We start from the raw sequence: 27,294 nt of genomic DNA, 5'->3' as shown, positions 1-27,294 counted from the left end.
CCAACGCTTTCTGAGTCTCCTCTTGGTCATCTTACAATACAAAACAATGCAATTTATTTTTGTATAGCCCAAAATCACACAAGAAGTTCCGCAATAGGCTTTAACAGGCCCTGTCTCTTGACAGCCCCCCAGCCTTGACTCTCTAAGAAGACAAGGAAAAAACCCTTGTAGGGAAAAAAATGGAAGAAACCTTGGGAAAGGCAGTTCAAAAAGAGACCCCTTTCCAGGTATGTTGGGCATGCAGTGGGTGTCAAAAAGAAGGGGGTCAATACAACGCAATACACAGAACAGAACAAATCCTCAATACTATATAAAAATAAAAATGTTACAAATACGGAGCAGAATTTAACAGTAGATGATATCACATAATATGATTTGGATTTGTTTAAAGTCCTGGAGACCTCAGCCATCAAGCTGCCTCCCCCATTTGGCCATTCCATGGCTGAAACAGCACTGGGCCAGCCAATCCGATGAAAGAACCCCTCTACCCCATGATTCCTGCGATCCTCCATCAGGGATGACTTTACCTTAGGCAGGCAACACAACTTGGCAGGTGCGCCGTGGCACCAAGTGCCATATTTGAGTACCGATAGATACATTTGAGTATCTTCTATTGACTGTTCCCAATACACTTCCCACAGGGCATCTGAACAGTGAGCTTCTTCTTACATTCTCCTCTATTGTCTTCCTATTGCTCACGGTTCATGTTTAAAGGTATAGGTGGGGACATGGAATGATCAGTTCATCTGGAGTTTTATAATAATACTTAATGCAGAACTGCAACTGCTGTCCTGGCTTACTGCCTAAATAATAGCACTAAGCCTGGAAAATGGCTTGTAATAGTTTAACGACAAGAAGGTGAAAAGGGAAAAAGCACAACTCGAAGAAGAGGTGGGTGGTCTCAATACAGAGAGCACAAACAGCCCTAACACAGTCAATGGCAGTTACTGTTAGCACCTAACAGTAGTGTGTACATCACCATACCTGAAAATATAACTTTGCCAGATCCTGACACCTCATCTACAATTCTGATATAGTGCCAAATAACAGAGCCACACACTGCCAATATTAACTACAAGACCATATGATGTCACTTACAAAAGTTTCTACATAATGTACATGTATATATATATTTGTTTAAATAAACTATATGATTGTGAGACACAGATGCTATCCAGTGACCTGAGACAAAGGCTGGACTCCTTTGGTACTGTGTCTCTTTGGAGAATCCTCGGGTGCCGCTGGTTTGACTTTGTGTTGCTCCTGGAGTCCCGAATGAGGCACATGACCTGCATTGTGAGGGAGCGTCAGTTACGGCACTACGGCCATGTGGTATGATTCCCCGAGGGTGATCCGGCTCGCAGGAGGACCCAAGTGAGTGGACCAGGCCAAGGGGACACCCACGTTAACACCTGGCTGTAGCAGATAGAGGGTCATTTCCGGAGGGTGGGACTGGACTGCGCGTCTGCCTGGGGGGGGTTGCCAACCGGGATCCCGAGCTGTTTCGTTGTGTCATGGGTGCAGCAAAGCATGCCAGTGCATGCTTCCCAACCTGATCTGACCTGTGTATCCTTCTGTAAATTGCTTTGTAAAACTCTTCAAAATGAAAGACATCACATATGGCAAAGATTTATGTGGTGCACTGGCATTTCTACATAAAGTACAAAGTGTGTAGGATATTAAAGCTTATATTCTGTGCTGTACTAGTGTGAATTGCCTTGTAATGAATATACAAAGAATGGTTTTATACACATATTGGATGGCACATGTAATATGACTGCAGACATTACTCACCCAAAGTAATAAGTCCAGTAGTAATGGCATGTAGAATTTTTTTAAAATATACTATTCACTAAGAATCGTATAACAAAAAACATGTAGCAACACTGCAGACAATGTAGGACCAACTTTAGTGCAGTTTAATAAATCAATAGTTCATGATGTTCATCTTGAAAGGGGCTATATTCTCAGTATGGAGTCACTGCATATAAGCTCAGTCAGTCATTGTCCAACCCGCTATATCCTAACACAGGGGGTTCCAGCACAGGGCGCAAAGCAGGAACAAATCCCGGGCAGGGCACCAGCCCACCGCAGGAGCATATAAGGTATATAACATATTATGGATGGACTGGCATCCTGGCTGGGATTGAAATCTCCTTACCTGATTGACAGCCTGGTTGAGGGGCCAGGATAATTGAAAGACGATGGGAGACTGCCACTCAGAAACATATGTTGCTTCAGTAGGCTTTGTGGCAGCATCCCTCTGGTGTGGTTACCATCTGGGCACCTACAAGACTACGTGGGACTGGCAGCCCTGTTGGGGTCACTTCTGTGTCACTGGAAAGAGCTGTGGGAGAGGCTGTGTTGTATATTCACACCCTGTGATATGATGCACACCAAAAAAGGTGTTACCCAACTATGGCTATATAAGCACATTGCCTTGGAACGGTGTTCACTAGGAAAGGGCACAATACCTTTTTTTAACTCTATTTTATATGGCTGTAACAGTGGCACAGTGATGATTGCTGCTGTCTCATGGTTCCAGGATTCTATGTCTAGTTGATGTCTGTGTGCAGATTTCATATTCTCCCTGTGTCTGAGTGTGTTCTTCTCCCACACCCTAAAAAACATACATATATGGTGAACTGGTAATTCCAAATTGGCCTTGTTACGGTTGTGTACATGACTGGGACCTACAATGAACTGGTTCCTGTCTAGGGCTATTATCCCCTCTTGCCCGCCCATGACCCCTGAATTGAACTAAAGGTGTCTAAGACTGTTATATCATATTGATATATTTTGGCTCTTTGCTGTGGAGTGTGCAAAAAATTATGCTATATAAAGTTCAGACTGTACCCATAAAGCACCTTGAGATTGTGTTCATTAAATAGGAACTATATACCCTAAATTGTCACTGTATATATGTACATTATGTGGAGTTAGTGTTGTAAAAAAGCCTGAGGCGGTTCTAACCAAGACTCATTCTACAAATTCTTGGATTGCTTATGTTTTAAAATATTTATTGTTTATTAATCTGTGTCTTCTTCAGCAAAATATCTAATTAGAGAGCAAGTAAAATGTGATTTATACAAAAGTAGGAAACGGCCTGTTGAATTTTATACTATACAAAAGGGGACTTAAGATAGCATATTGATCGATTGAGCTCGCAGGTGCCGTCTATTAGTAAAATATGTACGTGGCCCTGGCTGTGTGGAGCTTGTATGTTCTCTCCATGTTTGTGTGGATTTTCGCCTTGGTGCTCCAGTTCCTCTCCCACATCCCAAAAACAAGCAAGGTGCTCTTTGCTTGGGCAGTGTGTCCCCATTATTCTCCCAGGTAAGAAAATTTGCAGAGTGCAGCAAACCTTTGTCTTAGTCAAGCCAAAGGAGAACTCGACCTAAGTGGCTAATCGGGGTTCTAACTGCAAGAGTGTCTCTTCTTTGTAGCAGACAGTTCCAGACTGGCTATAGCTTTGTATCGGAGTGTGCCCAGTGATGGCTTGGCATGTTGCCTTTTCTCTAGCATTGTGGAGAGCGGTACCAGAAATGAGATAGGCTGAAAAACACATGGCTCTGTGATGAGGTAGCAGAAAGGGCTGGTGTGGGTGTAAGCCCTTTGAAGAAACAGAAGGGTTCTCAGTGACAAACTAACATGAGAAGAAAGCTCATATCAAAAAATGTGAAGGGGCACAATGGCAGCTGCTGGTTTGTGTTTTCCCGCGTTCTGCACGACTGCTGCTGCTTTTGCCCACGTTTTTCCCTAATGGTGTTTTTCATTCAAAGAATGCGTCTGCTGCCACTGTAACGCACTCTTAATCAAATCCTCTTTTTTTGCCAGAGGCACTCCTTCATTAAATAAATAAATCAAACAGAGCATATTGTACCACACAGAACAGCGACTGGTAATGCCCTACAAATTCCTGTGCAGAGCTGCGATGATTTGGGCACGCCGTGTGCAGATGTCAGGTTATTTCACTAAAATGGCTCCATTGTGCAGCCTTGCAGCTCCCACCGTCGCTGCTGGGCCTCCCTGGGGGAAAGAAGCAGCCGTTCCAGCTGGGGCTTTGGAACCTTGTCTGAGTCAGGAAAACCGCATCTCATAAAACAGAAAGGGAAGCATAATGTTCTACAAGGACAGAACATTAGCGAAAATGTCACTCAGCCCCAGTTCCACATGTTGGCTGCCACGGCCTCTTCCTCCTAGCATGCCCGACTGATATGAATTCCATCTGCTAGGCAGCCAAGTGACGGCGCAGAAACGCCGGCATCTGGTCTCCATTGCTGGCGGCTTTTTGTTCCAACTTACATCTTCAGAGGAGATGAAGGTGCTGGCAAGCGACTCAGAAAGGGTGTGCTGGCACACGGGAGGCGCTATGTTTTTCACACATCAGTTTGTTTTATTTATTTATTTTTTTAAGGGGGGGGGGGGGTTGATGGGTGAAAGGGAGGTGAAGTACAGGGAAGGGGGGGGGGGGGGGTGGTGGTTAAGCCCTCAAATGTAAAGTGCTGCTAACTTAATCAGTCCACTAGAGCGACCTTGGGGACTTTGTGGGTGTCTTGACTGAAGAGCACATCGACTCTTTGTGTTTTTAATTAGGAGAAGAACAAAAGACGTGCTTGTGTAAAACGCAGACTTCTTGGGTGTATGAGCTACTCATTCCGGTCTGAGCACCTCAGAGCCGATAACTGTCCCGGTGGAGGTGGAATGTGACTTTCAAAATTGTAAGAAACATGTAATTTAGTCATAGAATCTTTTATCCAAGCATTTACTGTAGTCACTCATATAGTGTCTCTCATATAAGGCCCTTTGAAAGTTGCCTTCAAACAATCAACTATGTCATTTACTTTTTTCATTATAGAATGATAATGGAATTGAAGACTATTATGGCAGCACTGCTTGCAAAGCCAGAAGTATTTCACAATTGGATGCCATTGAACCATGGGATACAACATCTCCAATCATTCATACCGGGTTGATTTGCAGTCACCAATTAATCAAGCACACACACAGAGAATGCCTACAAGGACACATGTAGATGGTGAAAATGTCACAAAGACATTGAGTGAATTGGGGATTGAATGCTGACTCCTGGAGCTGTGAAATAATAACTTATATATATATATATATATATATATATATATATAAAGTGAAAGAAGCCAGAACTACAGACACTGAGATAGCCAGAAGTCTAAAACACACACACGTTTATTTTCTTCTTTGTTTTACAGCACCACACAATGCTCAAACTCACAATGCTCAGTCCTTCCTTTCTCTTTTCCTTTCTTTTCTGTTCTCTTTACTGCGGCCCTCACTCTTCCACTTGCAAGCTCTGTCCTTTGCCTCCTGACTTCCAGCTCCCCAAATGGAGTGAGGTGGCCCCTTTTATGTTGCACCCAGCTGTGCTCCAGGTACGCCCTGATGAACTTTCTGCAGCACTTCCTGGTGTGGCGGAAGTGTTGCATGGGCACCCGGAAGTACTCCCGGTGCATTTGGTTCCCCTTCCGGCAGCACTTCCTGGTGTGGCAAAAGTGCTGCCATCTAGGGCTCTGGGATCGTCCAGGCACCCCCCGATGTAACCCAGGGGGGATGCCTTCTTGCACCCCGGGGGAAGATATTGATCTTCTACTGGTCCTTCCCTTCTCCAAGCATCTCGGTGGGGCAAGGTCCCACAAAATGGTTATACCAAAACACTTTATGAAATACTTTCATATGCTGTAGCTGTTTACACCAAAATTATTATCAAAATGTTTTCCCCTGCTTATTTTATTTAGATGCTTCCGTGGCAGTGGTTGGCACTGCAGTCTCAGGGACCCAGAATCCAGGGCTTGAATCCTGCACTTGGTTTTTATCAGTGTAAAGTTTAGATATTATTCCTCAGGGTGTTCCCACAAAGATGTGCAGGTTACATTACATGGAGGGTCTAAATTGGCCCTGTGAGTGTGCACCTAAATAGGCCTACTTCCAGCCTTGCATCTGGAGCTACTGTGAAAGGAGTGCCAACAGAGCTAAGAAAAAACAGTTACTGTAAGTGGATTTCACATTACGTGACTTCTACTTGTAGTCGTAGGCTATGTTAGACTTACTGATTGCTGGTGTTGATCTTGTTGCCAGGCCATGTCAATTTACACAACTGAAAATCACTTGGGCATGTCAATGTTAGTGACTGCGTGACAACCTTCCAGCACATTACTGTCGTGCTTGCCCCATTTTCTGACCACCAAAGCTAGTGCTGTACGAAGGATTAACAGGTAGTATGGTGAGTTCAAATGCAATCTCTGCCATTTTTTTCCATTCTTTTGTAGTATGTAAAACAAGAGATAACACAACATACAAGCTTCTCTTCCGTTTGCGAGGTTCAAAACACTTGTGTTCCTTATTCCGTGTTGCCTTATATGTATTGTACTTCCAGATGAGCATTCATTGGTTGTCAGCTCTCATGCACACAGCTCCTCCCTATGACTAAAGACAAAAATCAAACCTATTTGATTTTGTTGGGATCAATTGTGGACTAGTCATAGTGAGTCGCTGATTATGTCACAATAGGCAACTGGCAGTCACAGGTTGTCACAGCGGACAGATTATGTAAATGAAGGCTATGACTGAAAATCATCAGAAAAGTAATTTAATGTAACATGGCCATTACACTATACAAAAAAGAGGCTAGATAGAATCCTCCTTCATTTTACTGCTACTGGAACAAATGGATGCCATAATGTAATAGGGCTGCAGAGCCCTACTTTGGGTTTCCACCACAACTGGGAGGACTTCTAGGAAATGCAGATAGGTCACCTGAAGTGCTCCCAGGTGCAGCATAAAAGTGGCCGCCTCACTTCACTCTGAGATTCAGAATCGGGAGGAAGAGGACACAGCTTACCGGAAGAGGAGTATAGGTGGAAGTACATTCAGCAGAAACTTTCGTTACAATGAAGTGACCTTGAAATGCTTGAATGAATCATACACAGAGCAGTTAGATCACATTTGCACAACAATCCCCAAACAGAAACATTGTAAAAAAAAAATTCTTTCTTCGAACTTTCCTTGTACTGTTTTTTTTTTTTTTGCTGTTTTTGTTTCCTGCACGATTTCAGTGATACCTTTTGCTTATTGCTTGTCAACATTTGAAAAACATCCATTGGAATTTAACTCATTGTCACCCACCTATAGAAACAGCAGACACGAAAAAAAAGATAACAGTGTTAATGTTTGTGATGTGCAATCTGTTGGAATGACAAATGCAATGCATGTGTCTTTGTTATATGCAAAAAAAGAAGAAAAATCTCGGGTTGCAAATGTATGCGAACTGCTCAATAATAATAGAAATGTAATGTAAATTGTGTATAAAACTGCCCTACGAACCCACCCCGAATCCTCAATACCCACCCCGGTCCCTGGAAAAATTTGCTTCTAGTAAAGTGGTCCTTGCTGCCTCATGGACCCAGGATTCTGAGTTCAGCTGTCACATTCTGTTGCTGTATGTATGCGGTTTGCAACTTCTCCTTATATCTTTGTAGGTTTTTTTTCAGATATTCCAGTTTTCCACCCACATTCCTAAACACAAGTGTGTTAGGTTAATTGAAAATTTCAAACTGGCCATGTGTGGACTGGCAGGTTGTTTCCTACTTTGTATCGTATGCTGCCAGTTTATGCCTGTTTAAAGTTTGTTTGTGTTATACTTTGCACAACTTGTACAGTGCCTTGCAATGCTGTCTCACAGAGAAAGATGCTATATAAAATAAAGATTGTTTCTCTTCTGTCTTCAGATCTAAGCCGAAAGGCTTCAAAGTCAGGGAATTGAGCTGATCCAGCTCCTGGAAGTGCTCTTCTCTTCCTCCCTCTATCTCTGTGTCTCTTTCTTTCTTCTTCCTCTGGAGTTACAGCACTGTACTGCAAATGACAAGTGATCAGCTGAAGCGCCAGGGAACTGGGGATGAGTTATTAACGTTGACAGGTATGCTACCTGGGAGACAGGTTGAGAGGAGAAAAGATTATTTATAAGCGAATAGTTAACAGCTGTACATACTGCTAAGCATTACAGGGATGCCACAAATGGTAGAATTCAAATCTCGGGTTATTCAAGCAAGAACGACTGCCTGTCACCAAAATGCACCGGTCTGCTACAAACGAAGGTGGGAGAAATGAGAGCTGCAAGAAGCGAGACTTGCCAAGCAAAACAGTCTCTTGTCACAGCAGGCAGAGGGCAGTTTGTGTGAGAGAAGTGGGGGGTGGGATTGGTTTAGGGCAGAGGATTACTTTCAGAAGCAAAAGGCAACAGACAGGGTCACTGGGTTGGAGGGAATCCCAGCATTTGTGGAAGGTAGTGAAAGATAATGGAGTGGGAGGTATTGAATGGGTTCATCTATGTGGGAAAGGGAGGCTGGAGAAGGTCTAAAATCTTAAGCAAAGCCATTACTGATTAACATCAAGTGTCAGAATCATAAGGATTCAAAGTTCAGTACCACCTTTTGGCATTATGAAGTGGGGGTGGGGTGGGGTGGGGAAGGGGATGGCAATCAGAACCTATCCAGTAGCACTGAGCCCAAGGCAGGATCAACTCTGGAAAAGGCACCAGTACATTGCAGAGCCAGGGACCACTTACACACAAACCCACACCCATGTTCACAGTGGGATAGTTTGGAATTGGAATTGACAGTTAATAACTGGTGAATAGCATTAGGAGCAGCACAGGCTGCTGATATTCTTCTAAGTCTGATTTAGCCACCCTAATTTGGGGTGTTTAAAGGAAATGTAAGGTTTGGGCAGCTGGATGATAAATTGGACTGGACTGCCAATACTGATGCTCTGTGCAAGAGAGGACACAGCCGACTATACTTCCTTAGAAGGCTGGTGTCTTTCAACATCTGCAATAAGATGCTGCAGATGTTCTATCAGACGGTTGTGGTAAGCGCCCTCTTCTACGCATTGGTGTGCTGGGGAGGCAGCATAAAGAAAAGGGACGCCTCACAACTGGACAAACTGGTGAGGAAGGCAGGCTCTATTGTAGGCATGGAGCTGGACAGTCTGACATCTGTGGTAGAGCGACGGGCGCTGAGCAGGCTCCTGTCAATCATGGAGAATCCACTGCATCCACTAAACAGGATCATCTCCAGACAGAGGAGCAGCTTCAGCGACAGACTGCTGTCACCGTCCTGCTCCACTGACAGGCCGAGGACATAGTTCCTCCAACACACTATGCGACTATTCAATTCCACCTGGGGGGTAAACGTTAACATTATTCAAAGTTACTGTCTGCTATACCTGCCTTGCACTTTTTTTTTTTTTTTTTTTAACTTGCATTGCGTTTTTATTGCTCTTTAATTAATATTGTTTTTATCAGTACAGGTATGCTGCTGCCGGAGTATGTGAATTTCCCCATGGGGATTAATAAAGTATCTATCTATCTATCTATCTATCTATCTATCTATCTATCTATCTATCTATCTATCTATCTATCTATCTATCTATCTATCTATCTATCTATCTATCTATCTATCTATCTATCTATCTATCTATCTATCTATCTATCTAATGAAGTACATGTATATTATAAAGAAGAATAGTTGTGTTAGATATTTAAAATATTAAAATGTGTACTGTTATTTAAATGTTTAAAGTCAAAATATTCTTGATCATAATAAAACTTTTCACCCTCTGATAAGAGGTCCATAGAGGGCTAGATGCCTAGTAAGGTATCAAAAATCAAAATTACATCATTTTCATAATCTCTGACCATAATATTATCTAAAACAATACCCCGCATGGTCATGTTTTACTTTCTGGAAATGCCTCTTAGAGGGTTAGAACCACCAGTAAAGAATCAAAAATATTACTGTGATCAGTAGCCTAGAAATAGTATAAAATGATACTCTACAAACCAATATTATTGACCTAGTAACTAGTAACTAAGTAACTTAGCAACTTTGACCTCTCATATCCCATTAGGGGATGAACCCCTTGGGTCAGCTCTGAACTCTTTTGCTGAAGATGCCTATTAGTTTACTCTTTATCATAATGGTGTAATTTCCTGCACAAGCTATTGTCCCAAAATGTCCAAAAAAAGAAAGGATTTTTGAGTGTAGAGGGGCAAATAAGGGGGGAAACTCCAAAAAGCTTGACATTTGCATAACTAGACATCAAGATGGTACATCATATGTGGGGGAAGGGAGTTTGTACTTGTGAATCAGAAGGTGCCAGACAAAAACAAAAAAAACAGGTGATTTCAAGCATTCACTTAAGTAATTCTTATAAACACTACAGTATATAAATGATCTTCATAGGAATGTAAATAACAAGCTGGTTAGGTTTGCAGATGATTACAAGCTTGGTGCAATGGCAGATAATGTTGAATCAGCTGAATCCTTGCAGATGGACTTGGACAGAGAACAGGCTTGGGTAGATTTGTGGCAGATAAAATTTAATGTAATTGTAAGGTTTAGCACATAACAAGTAGAACTGTTAGACTGGAAAATACATTGGAAGGTCTGAACATTGAAAGTACACCTTATGACAAGAACCTGGGACTCATTGTGGACTTTTCACTATCAACATATGGAGAGTGTGCAGAAGCCATTAAGAAGACTAAAAGAATTTCATGTTGTATAGCACGATGTGTAGAAAAGAAATCAAGAACAGAAATCAAAGGAAGTTATACTTAGGTTACATAACACACTAGTAAAGGTCTCACCGGGAGTATTGGATGTAGTTTTGGTCTCTGTGTTACAAAAAAGACATAGCAGCAAAAGTCAAGATTGATACACTGTTTGAAACGTTTTAAGTATAAATTCTGCACAAATGTTTGAATATTTTTCTTCACACAGAGAACTATGGACACAAGGAATAAATTACCAAATAGTGTGATTGAGAGTAGAGAGTTTTAGGGACCTTCATATTTGATGTTATTTTGAAGAAATTAGGTGGATAGGACTGGTGTGCTTTGTTGGACTGAATGAATTTTCAGATTTTTATTATACTAGGGGGCTCTGCGCCCTGTTCACTTCGCTCGCCAACCCCCGTGCGGGTGCTACGCGCTACCCACTTCACAGATATGCCACGCGCGTATGGGGAAGAGGTTGTACAATTTAAACAGATTGTTATTTTCATGGGAATTGTTACATATGCATAATAGAACTAACTATTTTACATTACAGCGAGTAATTAACCATAGTTAAAAATAGTAAAACGTAATAAATTGAAAGAAAATTATGTTTCATGTTACGTTAGAGGTATTCATTGTGTTATATGTTTTCGTTCTTCTTTGGCTTTGAAATTAACATGCAAATACTTTTTAAACACTTTTACTGTAAAACTTCAGTAAAAACAATATTTGGAATTAACTTTTCGTCAATATTGCTTGGACTTACATCGTGACAATGCAACGTATAACCACCCATGAGTGAATATCGTTTCTTTCTCTCTAATATATAAACCGACTTTTTCGAATGTTTGTCCCTGTGATTTGTTAATTGCCATAGCAAAAGCTACTCTAACGGGAAACTGTAAACGTTTTAATACGAATGGCATATCAAGATCTCCTTTGGTGTCTAATGTTACCTGCAGAAGATGTACTACATTACCTTTCTTGTTGCCTGTAAAATTTTACATGTCAGAGTTGTTCGACCAGTTTTGAATACAACTAATCTAAATCACTCATACATAAATTGCACAATAACATTACGATACATCCTTCTTTCAACAGTAATTCGGCCGGTGGAAGACTGGACGGTGTTAACAGTTACAGATATTCTACGGGATATTATAAGTTGATGTTTTCATCTTCCGCACCATCACCACCAACTGTTTCAGCATAGTCTATTGATACGCATTTAACCAATTTGCTGTGTAACCACTCGACAATTTTAACGTTAATTCGTTTCACTTTTCTCGGTGCTAGGATTGCCTGTGTACTCATTTCTTCTGTTGATAATCCTTCAGAATGAAATGTCTTCTTTAATTGGGAGCTTAAAGTGAAGAAAATGTAAAAATTCATAAGAGCTCCTGAGAGTGCAGGAACTGTGTCTGACAAAAGCACTCACACCAATAAGAGGTGAGAGGACAGAGGGTGTGGGCCGTTAACCGGAAATGGTTGAGAGAAGAGCGAGCCTTGAGAAAATCTCTTGGCAATAATCTCGTCTTGTCTCAAGATTTTAATTTATAATAGAGAGACAATTCTACAGTTCATGGCTGGGCACTGACAAAGCTAATGTGTTGCTCTGAGCATGCATAGAGTGACTGGTGCTGAACAAATCAATGAACCTGCTATGTGCAGTTTTGAAGATCAGTTAAAAACTTTAGTCACCTCTCTGTGCTCCCTGGTTTAATAAGGAGCTTTTCAATAGTAAACATCAATTGATTTGCAGATAAACCTAAATTGCTTCTGCATTTCCAAAACATGACCCATCTCTGGTTGAGGAACTTGATCAAGGTCAGTAGGTGCAGTAGATGGGATAAGAAAATTCAATCCTGTAGTCTTGAATGACTGCTTAGCTGATGCCTGCATATATGCTTGCCTTTAGAGAGCATGTTGGGTCTGATGTAAAATTTATTTTCTTTGCATTTTTCTTCCCCATTTAAGAGTTTTTTAAATTCATATTTTAATTAAACAGAAAGCGGCAGTCAAAACAACTCTTGGGCATAGTGTGAAATCAATGTTATCTATCGACTTTTGGTTATGGAAATGAAAACAGGCTATGGGCTTCTAGGGTCATTATTGTCACGTGTACAGAGTAAAGTGGAATTCTTACTTGCATGTTTTAATCAATATGCAACATGTCACTGTTCTCATGCACTATGATTAGTAAATATAACTACTTCAAAAGTTCAGTCTTCTTTTCTTTAAGGTGTATGAATGCCAATGCACACAATTAAGATGATGGGGTTTCCATACTAAAAGACACATAACATGTGGGCAGGAAAAACTGTGAGGAGGATGTCAGAAAAGAATAATTCGCATCCACATGTCTGAATGGTGAAATGTGTGTACATATCAGATGTACTGTACATCCAGAGCTCCAATCCCAAGGGTCAGTGTTTCATGTTTTATTTATAGTTGCAGAACTGGTATTGTGAATTCAGTCCTTTTCACAAAATTTGTAAGTGACACATCAACTACTTCCTGTTAGTTACCTAGAAATGGATCATGTTTATTCCACTTGTCTACTTCCATTTTCAGTAATTGATTTTTGCAGTATAAAAAGTATTATTAAGAAGCACTACACAACCAAAGCATCATACCTGGACAGAGACTTTAAAAGTTTTGTGGATAAATTTCTTTATATGAATCCGATACTGTAAGTTAATTAACTTCCTAATGCGAGAATGTTAAAAGACTAAACTGAAATGTTTTTTATATTTAATGTTATCTTGCTCCATTTCTACAAAGATGAGTTTGTTGGATTTATAGAATAAACAGGATAAATTAATTGTAATCTTATAAAATACCCATATTTGATCTAGCAACCATTTATTGTTGCATTATTTTGTTTGTTGTATGTGACCTATTAAGGTATTGACATGAAATATACACCACTTAAATTATTGTTTTCTGACTGAGAACATGAACTGTAAGATTAATCACATTGAAGACATGTTACGTTGTGTATACTGGCCAGTAGCAGGTGCCATTGTATAGTTATGTTCCAATTAAGAAGGAATCTCCTGTGGCGTTTCCATCAGCAGAGACTCTAACGTGTTAACTCTGAATCAAGCATTCGTCTTTTCAAAAGCTGATTCCTGTGTCAGTATGACACCAGAGTGGTTCCAGTAAAAAAAAGGCACAGCATCAATCTTAAACTGTATGTACTCACCAGGTTTAGTGGTGGCTACAAACACAGTAGCACTTTTACTATGGTTCTGTCCCTGGCTGGCATACCTTCTGTGTAGAGTTTGCTTGCCCTTACCGTCTTATTATAGTTTGTTTCATTATGTATTTATCCAACAGACTATTTTACAGTGCTTAGTTTTTTAACTGGCACAACACTGACTTCACAGTTCTGGAGACCTGGGTTCAAAGCCTTGACTTTGTGACTATATGATCGCCTCATGTCTTTGTGGCTGAACATTTCTCTTGTCTTCCTCCCTTTTATCTCCTTTCTTAATGACAAACCTGTTAAGTTAATTGTAACCTTTGGTTCTGGCGTTATGAGTGAACTCTATAAAGGACTGGACACAATTCCTGCTTTGCACCCAGCACTGTCAAAACAGACTGTACTCCATATTCCTGAATTACAACGTACCTATATTAGATGAAAGGTACTTGTATGTATTATATTTTTGGAACTCCTATATCAAGTGCCACACACATGCGAATAGGAGACAACTAAAGAGTCTGAATAATAGTAATTCCATGCCTGATCAGGGGGCAGCGAGGTGCACTAATTGTCTCTCTCAATCCCTTACACACCATTCTCGGGAAATCCTGCCTGGTTCCGGCGCTATTGGTGATGGCACTTCCGGTTCCAGTGGTGCTGATTATGTCACTTCCGGTCGAGATGACATCACTTCCGGCTCCAGCCCTGATGACATAATTTCCTCCACTGGCCTTTACAGCCGCCATCTTAATTCAACAGTTCAGTTCAACTGTGGACTCTGATCTGTAAAATCTGTTTGTTATTTTAAAACCATTTGCAGCCAGGATACAACATACGGGTGACTGTCACAAACCTTTATGATGTCTCTGAGTAATACTTGTGACACAAGATAAAATAACAAAAACTATTTACTTAACTACTTTCATTGGGTCAAACTAAGATGGTCATTTTAAAAACAACAAGGAATATAGATAAAAAGTTACTCACTAATGATGCTTTATTAATGTATAATGTGCTCCTTCAAAGTAGGTTAAAGATTGAATTTGCATATTATAAACTAATTATTCAATTAGAGAAAGCTGGGGTGTAAATGATATTTTATATTGTACAGAAAATGAATGTCTATTAGTAAAAGGGCTTGAAAGTTGTAAATTTTTTATATATGGTATAATAAGGTGACTGCAGGTACAGTATGTTATAATTGCAAATAAAGGTCTTTTCAAAAATATATGGTGGGATCTGACTATTCTTATATAAGTCCTTTCTTATTATCTATTACATAGCACATTTTCTATCTATCTATCTATCTATCTATCTATCTATCTATCTATCTATCTATCTATCTATCTATCTATCTATCTATCTATCTATCTATCTATCTATCTATCTATCTATCTATCTATCTATCTATCGATATTATATAGTGCCATTCACATCTATCTATCTATCTATCTATCTATCTATCTATCTATCTATCTATCTATCTATCTATCTATCTATCTATCTATCTATCTATCTATCTCTTCAGCATATTTTTCGCTTCCACATAACTATCTATTTAATTTGCATATTTGATTTGATATTGTAATTCTGTTTGCTTTGTAAAGCACCTTGTGACCTTGCCTACTATTAATATTGCTTTAAAAAATAATGATGAACTGACTGAAACTACCCATCTGAAGTGAAACAAAACACAAGCCTGCCGTTGCTCGCTTCCCTGTGAAAGATCCCATCCCTGGTCTTTGTTAAGGGAGAGAGGGACAGAACAATGCTGTATGGAGACAACAGAAAGTTATATCACGTCAAAAATCATAAAGAGCTGACCAGCATCATATTTCTATGTTTCTCAAAATTCAAAATACACCAAAATACTAAATACACAACTGAAAAAAATCTCAAAATAGTTCTCCAAAAATTCCCAAAATTCTCAAAATACACTACTGAAGAATAAATAAAAAGAACAAGGTATCGGGAATTGGATATTTTAAAAGTGAAGAAGACTAGAAAATACTTAAAATCTTGGCAGAGAGAGTGAAGCCATATGTGATAAAGATATTGATAGACATACTTCAATCTGATCAGTGAGGACTGATTGAGGTCATTTATGTTAGGTAGAATGCCTAATAGAGGGCTGGGTGGTCTCGTGGCCTCGGAACCCCTGCAGATTTTATTTTTTTTCTCCAGACTATTTGGAGTTTTTTTTTTTTTTTTTTCTGTCCTCCCTGGCCATCGGACCTTACTTTTATTCTATGTTAATTAGTGTTCCCTAATTTTAACTATTTACTTAGTCTTTTTTCTCTTTATTCACCATGTAAAGCACTTTGAGCTACATTATTTGTATGAAAATGTGCTATAGAAATAAATGTTATTTGAAGTGGAGAAAAACAAAGTGGAATTACGATGAAAGCAAAAAAAAATTCTATTTCATATGCTTAAACAAGTGTCGCACAAGAAGCTATTGAACAAATTGAAAGACATGGCTGCCTTGAGATTAGTGCTGAAGAACACAATTTACTGTATGTACGAGATGTGTAGGTGAAAATCACATAAAGAGAAAATGAAAGATGCATAGTTGGAAATGGGCCCACAAAGACTGGACTCAATTTAGCCTGTATGGCAACCAAATTAGAAGCTGAAAACTAAAACTGTTGGAAAGTTATCAACAACCTTACTCATTGCAATAGTAAAACTGAATGTGAACAAACGGTGGGAAAGAAAGGTGAAAATGCTGCTTAGAATAAAAAAGATCATAATGACTCCACTGTGGTGGGTTGGCACCTGCCCAGGATTGGTTCCTGCCTTGTGCCCAGTGTTGGCTGGGATTGGCTCCAGCAGACCCCCGTGACCCTGTGTTCGGATTCAGCGGGTTGGAAAATGGAAGAATGGATAATGACTCCATGACCCTACCCTAGACAAATGAGTTTGGAAGATGCATGGATGGATGGATGTGGTCAATTATCTTCATTAAATAAGTGAAGACCAATAAAACAAATGTTGGGATGGATTATTTCAATTTGATGTGTTCAAAAATGATCATGCATAGAGACTAAAATCATGAAATATAAGGCACTTTAATCCAGGTAAACAAACAGTAAGAAACTTAGACAGGATTAGAGGTAATAGTCACATAGACGTCAAACCAGTATTTCCAGTAGCTGTAAGAGCTGAAAATCAAATATGTTTTTGAGGCCCAAATCATGATGAAATGTTAAAATCTTCTAAAAAAAACATTTTTTTGAATAACATATGGCACAGAGCGTAGGATCTCTTTCATTCTATCTAAATTTATACTTAAACAATCATAAACCAATACCAGACCCTTCCAATAATCAAGACCAAAGGGGCCAAAAAAAGCATCGTCAGTGATTCACAACATGACTTCAGTAAGTATGACTTTTATAAAATCACTTTTACAATAACTTTTGCCAGCAAAAAGTGCAAAACGTTAAGTGCTTGAGAACTGTGATATTAACATATAGGAATGTTCCCATGATGTCTGTTGTGAACTGATTCAATCTGTTTATAAAAGTGGTCAGTATTTGTAACTAAGATGAAGAAACAGTCTTTTAAGAGCAAATCGTGGTTCAGCTCACAAATAACTGGTTTATTCACAAAAGAACTAAGAAATCTTCAGCTACTGAAACAAATGGACTAGAGGAGATGGAAGCAGTAAATAAAAAGCCAAATCTAAAAGTCAAAAAGGAGTCTTGAAAACAAATTTGTAGAGAACTTAGTTTTCTCGAGTTAAGAAAAGATTTTCCCCTCTGGAACAAAGTTTAAACAATGATGGAGCACACTACTCAGGCTTGACATGTGACTCTGACCCTTGTCAGCCACACTACTCCTCATGACAGGGACACCATACCGACCTAAACCTAAGATGACAGAATAATGAAGACACAATCACATGACATTCAAATGGAAGACGATTAAAAAATAACAATAAACTTAAGGAAATGTTATGATTTCCCATTACTTCATGATAATTGAAGAACTGTCCAACAGTGGTAAAACATGATGCCATTTCTTGTTCTTCCAATGTTAGCAGAATGAGGTAAATGACACCAGAGTATGCTAGAATATTGTCACAGTTATACAATATTGTAAAAACAAATGACAATGAAAAACAATAAGCTGATGTTTTTGTAAGTGCACTTGCGTAAAATGTGAAAAGCATATTCTGTCTTCCTTATGTCTGCCTGGACACATGAAACAACAGAGCTCTCAGTAGACTGATTTTGTTGAAATTGTGTATTTTTTTTTTTTAAAGAAATTTGTCAGGAAAGTTCATTATTAAAATTAAAAAAAAAACCTTTCCTTTAAAATCAACAAAAATTATAAAATCACTTGTCTTAAAACAGTGAAATATTCTCTGTGGCCTCAATTGCTAATTAATTTAAATTTGTAAATTCATTCTTCACAGAGGTTATTTCAACTTGTATACTTTGCACATTTCCTTTCTTCTTGTCCAGTAGTCACTCCTGATGGCAAAACAAATCCCACCCCAATTCCAAGTTACTGAAATGCCATCTGAGTTCCAGGCACAGTGGGGACACACACAGTCAGCTGCTTGTGCAAACCTCTTCCGCATCAACTCACTTCTCCTGCTACCCAAGAGATCTTTGTAAATGAAAACAAAAAAAAAGAAAAAATGCAAAAAGCCACTGAACTTATCTAGAAATGGCACAGTAAGCCAGTATGTATACAGTGAAGATTAAGGTGCTTAGTATTTATAATACACTAAAAATGATGTTACAGCTGCATTATGTGCAGAACATAACGTTTCAATACTTTTGTAGTTTCACCAGCTGTGCTACCCATCCAAAATGGGTTAAAATCTAAATAATGTCATAGACCAAGTATTAACATTTGCAGTTCACCATGCAATGTATATGTCTCTCTTATATGCCATATGTTATGGTATTTGTAAAAGCAGTGGTAATGTTTGTCATGCACCATCTGTGGGAAAGAAAAAAGCATTGCATGAGTCCCGGTCATACGCCATTTGGAATGAGATACATAAAAGCAGTGTTCATTTTTGTGAGGCGTCATCGATTGGAATAACAAATGCAATGCATTTTATTACTAAAAATGTCTGTGATGTGTAATCTTTTGGAATGACAGAGACACAGCCACCGGAAGGACACACATACAGACAAACTGATACTTATCCTTTAATTAGGTTAGATTAATAGACTGCATTGCAAGTCTTCACAATATTGGCGTTTGAGATATAATATGAACAAATTAATGTCAAGCAAATTAAACAAGCAGAGGGGCAGTTAATAAACCAAAACTTGAACAAAGGGAAAGATAAACAAAGCTTAACTAAAAACTACTAAACTAAAATGAACAAAAGACATAACTAAATGAAGGAAAAAATCAAAGCAAAAGAATAAATAAACAGAAACAACCTCTAAGCAATTAAACTTGAAAATCTAAAACACAAAAATCCAGAAGGAGTTAGTAATACATTATGAAACAACATGCCAAAGTCAAAAAAACAGAAAATAATAACAGAATGAAAAGTTTTAGAATTACCTGCGACTACTCAGTGACAAGGGAGCCAAAGGCAATGCCACAATGAGAAGCTGAGGCAGACTAAAATCTTTTATATCCTCTCAGGTGACTGCAACCCTGATTTCAATGATTTTATAAAAGACCCCACTCTTCCTGTCTCAGAACTAAATTGAAAATACTTAACAAATACAAGGTAAAGAGGCAGAGGAAAAACATAAAAGGGAAAAAGGTGGAGCTAGTACTTTACAGTTATTTATTTTTTACATTTAATGTACACATTATTTGATTTTTCCGTACATCCATCCTCCTCCGTTTATCTGAGATCGGGTTGCGGGGGCAGAAGCTTGAGCAGAGATGCCCAGACTTCCATCTCCCTGGTCACTTCTTCTAGCTCTTCCGGGGGAATCCCAAGGCGTTCCCAGGCCAGCCGAGAGACATAGTCCCTCCAGCGTGCCCTGGGCCTTCCCCGGGGCCTCCTCTCGGTTGGACGTGCCCGGAACACCTCACCAGGGAGGCGTCCAGGGGGCATCCTGATCAGATGCCTGAGCCACCTCATCTGATTCCTCTCGATGCGGAGGAGCAGCGGCTCTACTCTGAGCCCCTCCCTCTCGCCCTATCTTTAAGGAAAAGCCCAGACACCCTGCGGAGGAAACTCATTTCAGCCGCTTGTATTCGTGATCTCGTTCTTTTGGTCACTATCCACAGCTCATGACCATAGGTGAGGGTAGGAACATAGATCGACCGGTAAATTGAGAGGTTTGCCTTTCGGCTCAGCTATTTTTTCACCACGACAGACCGATGCAGAGCCCACATTACTGTGGACGTCGCACCGATCTGCCTGTCAATCTCACGCTCCATTCTTCCCTCACTCGTGAACAAGACCCCGAGATACCTGAACTCCTCCACTTGAGGCGGGATCTCGCTCCCAACCCTGAGAGGGCACTCAACCCTTTTCTGGCTGAGGGCCATGGTCACGGATTTGGAGGGGCTGATTCCCATCCCAGCCGCTTCACACTCAGCTGCAGACTGATCCAGAGAGAGCTGAAGATCACGGCCTGATGAAGCAAACAGGACAACATCATCTGCAAAAAGCAGTGAGCCAATCCTGAGCCCACCAAACCGGACCCCCTCAACGTCTTGGCTGCGCCTCGAAATTCTGTCCATAAAAGTTATGAACAGAATCGGTGACATATTTTTATTATTTTATTTTTGCCTTTCATTATTGACTGGGATCATCTTTGGTGACCGGCTAGAACTGCAATATTTTTCTTCGTAATACATCATCAGTATTCTGAGGGGAACAGTATATCTGCATTTTTGTACCATCATCTGTTATTATCTATTATGGTTGGCAGTATAGCTTTGAATGTTACAGAGGTGACCTAGTTTCTATTAAGAGGGATCTGGCAGAGAAATGTTGATTAACAAGCTGGTGTCTGTTTCATTAAAGGCCAAACAATGTTTCCCCAAAAATAAAAATGCTAACCAGAATCTAAAAACGTAAACTCTATGACATTCAAAACTAGATATACAATGTAAAAATATTTTGTCTTTGTTTGCTAGTTATTCCATAAGACAACTCTTAATATTTTGATGCTCTGCTGTATGCACTACTTTCTTTCAAAGTTAAATAGTGCAGATTCACATGCTGCATTGATGTGCATCATATTGTCCAGTCATACACCGCAACTATGTTTATAAAATACCAGTGTACTTTGAAAATTGCAGATAAAGATCAAATATTGCAGTAACAAAATATAATAATTTGGAAACAAGGCTAAATGCACTACCTAAGTGTCAAAGCATTCATAGCATTTAACTCCGTCTTCTATTCAATATCCTGCTGTGACACCAAGTGTCACTGCACCATTGTCAAAGCTTCTCAGTGGTCATATGAAACATGTCATTAACTTGAAGGACAATGTCTCTACAAATACTAGTGCGTCTTGACTACACAACATATGGTGACTAAGTAGAATTTGACCTAGGTTGACAAATCATTACATTCTAGGGCTACTGCAGGCTTTCAAAGTTTTATTTTTTTCTGGAATCTTGCTTCCTACAGTTTTTGTTTTCCTCTGTTCAGTTGCCATCTTGCTAAAGTTATTACAAAATAATATTTTAGTCACTATACTAGATTATCACTTATATCACAAATAAATAAAGGTTTAAGTATGTTTTTATTACATTTATTTTGGTTATTATTATTATCATTGTTGCCATCATTGTAATTTCCATAATATATTTTACCTAGTATGTTTTCATGTTTATATTTCTCCTAAGGTAAATCGTATTGTAACTTTTGTAAAGCACGTTGACTTTTCTATTTATTATTTATTGTAATATACAAACAATACATTTTATGAATGCTTGTGTAACAAAATTCATTGCTTTTACATTTCCGAAAATAGCATATTACTAATGAATCTGATATAAAATGTTCTGTCCATGTTTAAGTCAACCTATTGGTTTCATTCTGGTTTTCACAAAATTACAGGGAAGAAGCTTGATTCAAGCTCACTGTCATCTAAAAATCAGGTACGTCGAACTGGAAAGGTCTCCTCCAGTTTTCTTTCTTTTCATGCATAAAGAATTTTGTGCAGAAAATATGCAAATGAAATGGCTCATCATATTTGACTATAATGTTCACACTTGAGGTACCCAGTCTAACCAGAGTTTTAAAAAGCAAAATGAGAAACGGTGGAAGAGATGACAACATAGAAAAAAAAATTCCTACCAGATGCTTAAAATTGAATTGAAATCACTACAGCATGTGATAAACAAACAATTTTCAGCACATTGTGCATACAGTAGGTATGAAAGTATAATAAACTGTTCATTGTGAAAACATCATGACTATGCTCTAATGACATGTACCCCATGTGGAAATGTACCTTAAAACAGAAGAACACATTTGTAAAAGTACATTCATAGATATTAAAATGATATATTGGAATTAAGAAACAATTGAATTCTCTTATATTGGCTGATGATCCTATTGCAGATGCTCATCTCACAAAGAATCACACAGAGCTAAGGTTACACATTCAGCATTATGCTGAGTACTGTAACTGAGTGTTTTCAATCTTACTGTGTCAAGTGCTGAGATACATTAAACCCAATACACAGTAGAAAATAATTAAGTAGGGTGAATTGCGTCAATATGTTTATTAGATATTATAGGTTTACACATATTTGTTCAATAAACAAATTATTTCATTTTAAATATTAGTCAATTAGAAAAAATAATACCCTGTCATATAATGCAGAAATAATCACAATACTGCATAACATAACAACATTAACATGACCCAAGTATAGTGATAATATAGCATTATGATGTCTCTGACAATTAAAGTGTACTACTACTGTATACCTATGCCAATTAATGTCCTCAGCAATTATTGTGGATCCAAGCAACCTGTTTAGCTGCAAGCAAAAATTAACAACTTTGTCAGAATGTGGACATGGAGCAGCAAACACACTCATCCTATTCCCTACTTCCATGTAAAGGCTCCCATTCTGTGTGCGTTAAAATGTTAATTTCAGCCAAGAATCCCATGTGGGTCCATATGTGTAAAAATATTTCTTGCTGTGTCTTCTTCATAGATCATTACATTCAATATACTGTTGTTAACCGCAATCATGATAAAAACGGTTGCCTTGAGGGTTATAATTCTGATTGAATTTCATAAAGAATTACCAACTAATGGGGCATTATGGGATTCTAACTGTCCTTAATGTTAATAACTAACGCCTAGTCTGATTATTAGGATAAATCTACTGAATACCTGACCAACACCAGAGGAAGATACTCAGTGTTCCACGATCTTTGCTTTCAAGTCACACAGTGTATCACACTCCCGACTGTGACCAAACAGTAAAAACAGCTGATAATCAACTACCATTTATTGGTATAATATTTCAATTTTCCTACAGGGGCTCCAGTCTCCTATCTACAATTTTCAAATGTGAACTGTCAAAATACCTATAGGCTTACAGTGCATTGAGCAGCGGCAATCACAGGCTGCTGACAGCTTCTGCTTCCAAATATAGTAGCTAAATAATTATAATTCATGCCTGCTTCCTTGCTTCAATGGGGAATTAGTGTGATTGTTGTTAAGAGGGATAAATATGCCTGTTCACAGGAGCCGTTTAAACAGTTAAAGAACAGAGAACACATGCTTTGAACCCTTAGTGTGGCTAGCATATTGTTTTAGTTATTGATAGTTGCATAAAAATATATGTCGGCTTGGCTATTACTGGCTTTAGATGTATTCCCTAACCACAAGCACATGTAAGGCTGTTCTTAAGTAATTGTTTCATGAATAGTCTGGCTTGCCATAAACCCCACAAAGTGCAACCTTTGATTAAAAAAAGGCACTGCTTTGGGAAAAATAATGAGACATCGACAAGGCCAACTGAAGTAAATACTTTGCTCAGATTTGCCGACAAGTGTTACAGGTCAGCCATTTGAGTAAACAAAAACAGGACCGTCAAAGTCATACTGTCCACCAGTGGCGTGGAAGGCCAAGTACTTCACAGAGCATTCAAAAATGTTTTACGAAACATTGATTAGGGGGTACTGATCCCAACATTTAAACGTGAATGTTGTAAACAAAATGATGTTCAACACAACAAGAAAGAATGAAAAGTCTTATTTATGGGATTTGTCGCATTTCTTACACACCTCACAATACGCACAATAATGCTGCTCTACATTATGATTATTTAAAGTTTTCACATTTTTTATGGTCTCAGTGACTTTTGTAAATTTACATTTATATATTTGGCTGATGCTATTGTCCAAAATGATTTCATCTTTACAATTGCAGGGACTTTATTTAGGAAGTGTGAGCACATCATATATTTAAGTCACTCACTCAGCATCAGCCAAATCATTACGTAACATTACAATATGAAACAGGAAGATGGTAACTTCTGATCTTTCAAAGCAATATGTGTTTTTAATAAATATGCTGGTTATATTTGTAGGGCCATCTCCCCTATGTATTGCAAAGCACCCATTGTTGCAGGTGATAGATAGACAGATAGATAGATAGATAGATAGATAGATAGATAGATAGATAGATAGATAGATAGATAGATAGATAGATAGATAGATAGATAGATAGAGTTCTGTTAAATCATCCATCCATCCATTATCCAACCCACTATGTCCTAACTACAGGGTCACTGGAGCCAATCCCAGTCAACACAGGGCGCAAGGCAGGAAACAAACCCTGGGCAGGGCGCCAGCCCACCGCAGTCTGTTAAATCAGAAAAGCAAAAAATTGTACAAAAATGGTTAGCAACATATTTACAGTTGCAAAGTAAATTTAAGACAGGTACTTGACCAGCAAATGTGTGTTTTAATCTCTGATGCACTAGTCATTATGACAGTGTGGAGAGGTGCTATTTAGACAGCAAAGTTTTGCTCTCGGGTTTCTTCATGTGACCTTGACGGTGAGATTTAACTTGCCAGTTTTTGAAATTGCAGATATACAGAAACATCTCTATTCCTGAAAAATAACTTGAAAATCAGTTTACTATGGATAGCTGCTATTTAAATCACACATTTTATGACTTAGTTCTCACTGTAATGATAGCCCGTGTGTGAGCAACATTACTTTCCAATGCTTAGAAGATTGGAAGAAGACCTGAAAGGCACTATACAATGGTGCTTACTGAGGAAATGTGCTTTGAATGAGAAAAAAAAAACAGAAAAAACTGTGCCACCTGCAGAACATCATAAATGGTGTTCACTGTGAAATGACACTTTAACTGAGGAAGAGTAGAACCAACTTGCAAGATGCATGTATAAGGGGACACAGAAATGACAATACTATGTGTAAAAAACACCTTCAGATGGTGTTCACTATAAGAAGTTGCTACATACATCCTTTATTTTAGCGGTTCAGTCTCCACTTCCCAGTCTCCCTCAGTGAATCATTTAACCTGCCAGCTTTCATATTGGTGAAATACATAAGCACTTATGGCATCACAATTTGTAAATCCCTTTAGATGTAAGCATAAGTTAACCAAATAAATGCAGCACACACTGGGTACACGGAGGGTTCTTATAATATTTAAAAGTCTACAACCACTTGTCTCTCACTCTCAGGCTGAACTACTGTGGTTCACAGCCACATTCAAAACCCACCTGGTTTAATGCCAACAATACCAGTAAACAGTTCTGAACCCTTTTACTTTTGTAAACAAACCACAGACTAAAGAGTAATGATGTGGTGGCTTGCCTAAACAAACAGGTGCTTTTGAGTGTTTTTTTTCCATGAAGCACTGGTTTACTAAGAAGAAAAGAGAAATAGAACCTAAATCCCCGTGCCAGTCCCAAACCCACCACCACCCATAATGAAGACATGGAGGCAAACCTGTAGGATGTATCCCCTGACGTAGTCACGTAGTGTCCAGCCCAGGCCATGCAGTATGTGCAGCACCTCCTCCTGTTTGAGAACACTGAAGAGACGGTCCAAGAGAATCTTGAGGCGCACCGGCACTGCCTGCGTACCATAAAGCATCAGGCTACTGATGTCGAACACCACATTGGACTGCACAATCTCCACCTGCGTTGGGTGGTAGAGGTGTTGGGTACTGAGTTTGTCCAGGGCTGAGCGATAGTCAGGAGAGAAAAACAAAACAAGAGAAGACAATATAACACCAGCGTCATTAAAACAACACATTTGTTATTAGACAGTATGCTGAGCTGACATCTTTTGTCAAGGTAACTTACAAGAACAAGAGACATTAGAACTGTTTACAGGTGTTTTTTTTTTAATTTAAATTAAAGCTACACCATACACAGCAGCCAGTGAACCCAGAGAGATGCCCTGTGCTCAGCATATTTTGCATGATTGTTCTGTCAAGCTACTGACATTGGCACAGCATAAACTTTCTATATATTTTATTTTTTGTTTTAATTGTATTGGTTTTGTAAATTAAATTATACTAAACTAGACACAAGTCAATCATGCCTACAGTTATTATGGCATCCCATATATTTGTTTTTCATACCAGTCTCAAGACACATCCCTAACCCAATTTGGAAACAGCAAGTGATCAAACAACCCAATAATAAGTAGACAATCTTCAAAACGGAGACATCAACGAGGCTTACAGGTGCCCAAAACCTTCATTACTTTTCACTTCTACTACAGATAGAATAAAATCATTGAGAGAATGTTTACAACAGTATAGTTAATGGAAACCTCCCATAATGACACAGGTGCTCTGTAAATGTTTTGACTTTCTTCTTCTTTGACTGCCTGGGCATCTTTCAAAAAGAGTAGGGTGTTTACCAATGTTAAGGCTAAATTGCCCACCAGAGCCTGGTAATTCTGGCCCCCTAATCATCCTATCTATAATTGGCTAACTATCTGTCTTACTCTTTCACCACCTAAGAGCTAATGTGTGTCAAATGTACTGGCACAAGAATGGCTGTCATCACATCATTCAGGTGGATGCTACATGATGGTGGTGGCTGAAATGGCTCACCACTGTCTATTTAAAGTGATTTACATTGGTTAGAAAAGACCATACAATGTAATTAATTAATTAAGTAACCCTGCTGCACCAGGCGTAATGCAGGAAACAGTCCTGAACAGGGTGGCAGTCCATCACAGAGCTCAGGTGCACAGATGTTGAAACCCACAAAATTCAATTCAGGGTCACAGAGTGCCTGGGCCTTGCACCAAACAATACCTGACAGGTTAACAGTCCATTGCAGTGATCAGTCATGCACAAGTCCAAACTGGGGTTGATTCTGGCATTATGTTATATTATAATATTTTTGCTTAAAATTATAATTATAGTATACAATTTTCAAATCAATGTAATGTTATGGTCATGGAGGCCTATCCTCACAGAACTGGACACAAGTCAGGAAACAGCCCTGGACAATCCATTGCAGGGCCACGTCACGCACACACCCACACTTAAACAGGGCCAGATTAGC

The 27,294-nt window shown here is 39.0% G+C and overlaps 1 protein-coding gene across 3 annotated transcripts in view; it reads right to left on the bottom strand.

Annotated features, from left to right (window-relative positions):
- Positions 1-27,294, bottom strand: part of bnc2 (basonuclin 2) — a 766,921-nt gene that overhangs the window by 191,181 nt on the left and 548,446 nt on the right. For all 3 annotated transcript variants that reach the window (XR_003716780.2, XM_028805854.2, XM_051929900.1), the window contains exon 4: positions 25,715-25,950. Coding sequence is in view for 2 of the 3 variants with exons in the window: in XM_028805854.2 (XP_028661687.1) it covers positions 25,715-25,950 (236 nt within the window). In the remaining variant the exon portion in view is untranslated. The remainder of the gene's footprint in view (positions 1-25,714; positions 25,951-27,294) is intronic.

The sequence above is a fragment of the Erpetoichthys calabaricus genome, chromosome 7, assembly GCF_900747795.2.
Source record: "Erpetoichthys calabaricus chromosome 7, fErpCal1.3, whole genome shotgun sequence".
Taxonomy (NCBI): Eukaryota; Metazoa; Chordata; class Cladistia; order Polypteriformes; family Polypteridae; genus Erpetoichthys; species Erpetoichthys calabaricus.
Note: the sequence above shows the minus strand (reverse complement) of the source record. Positions and strands in the feature narration are given on the sequence as shown.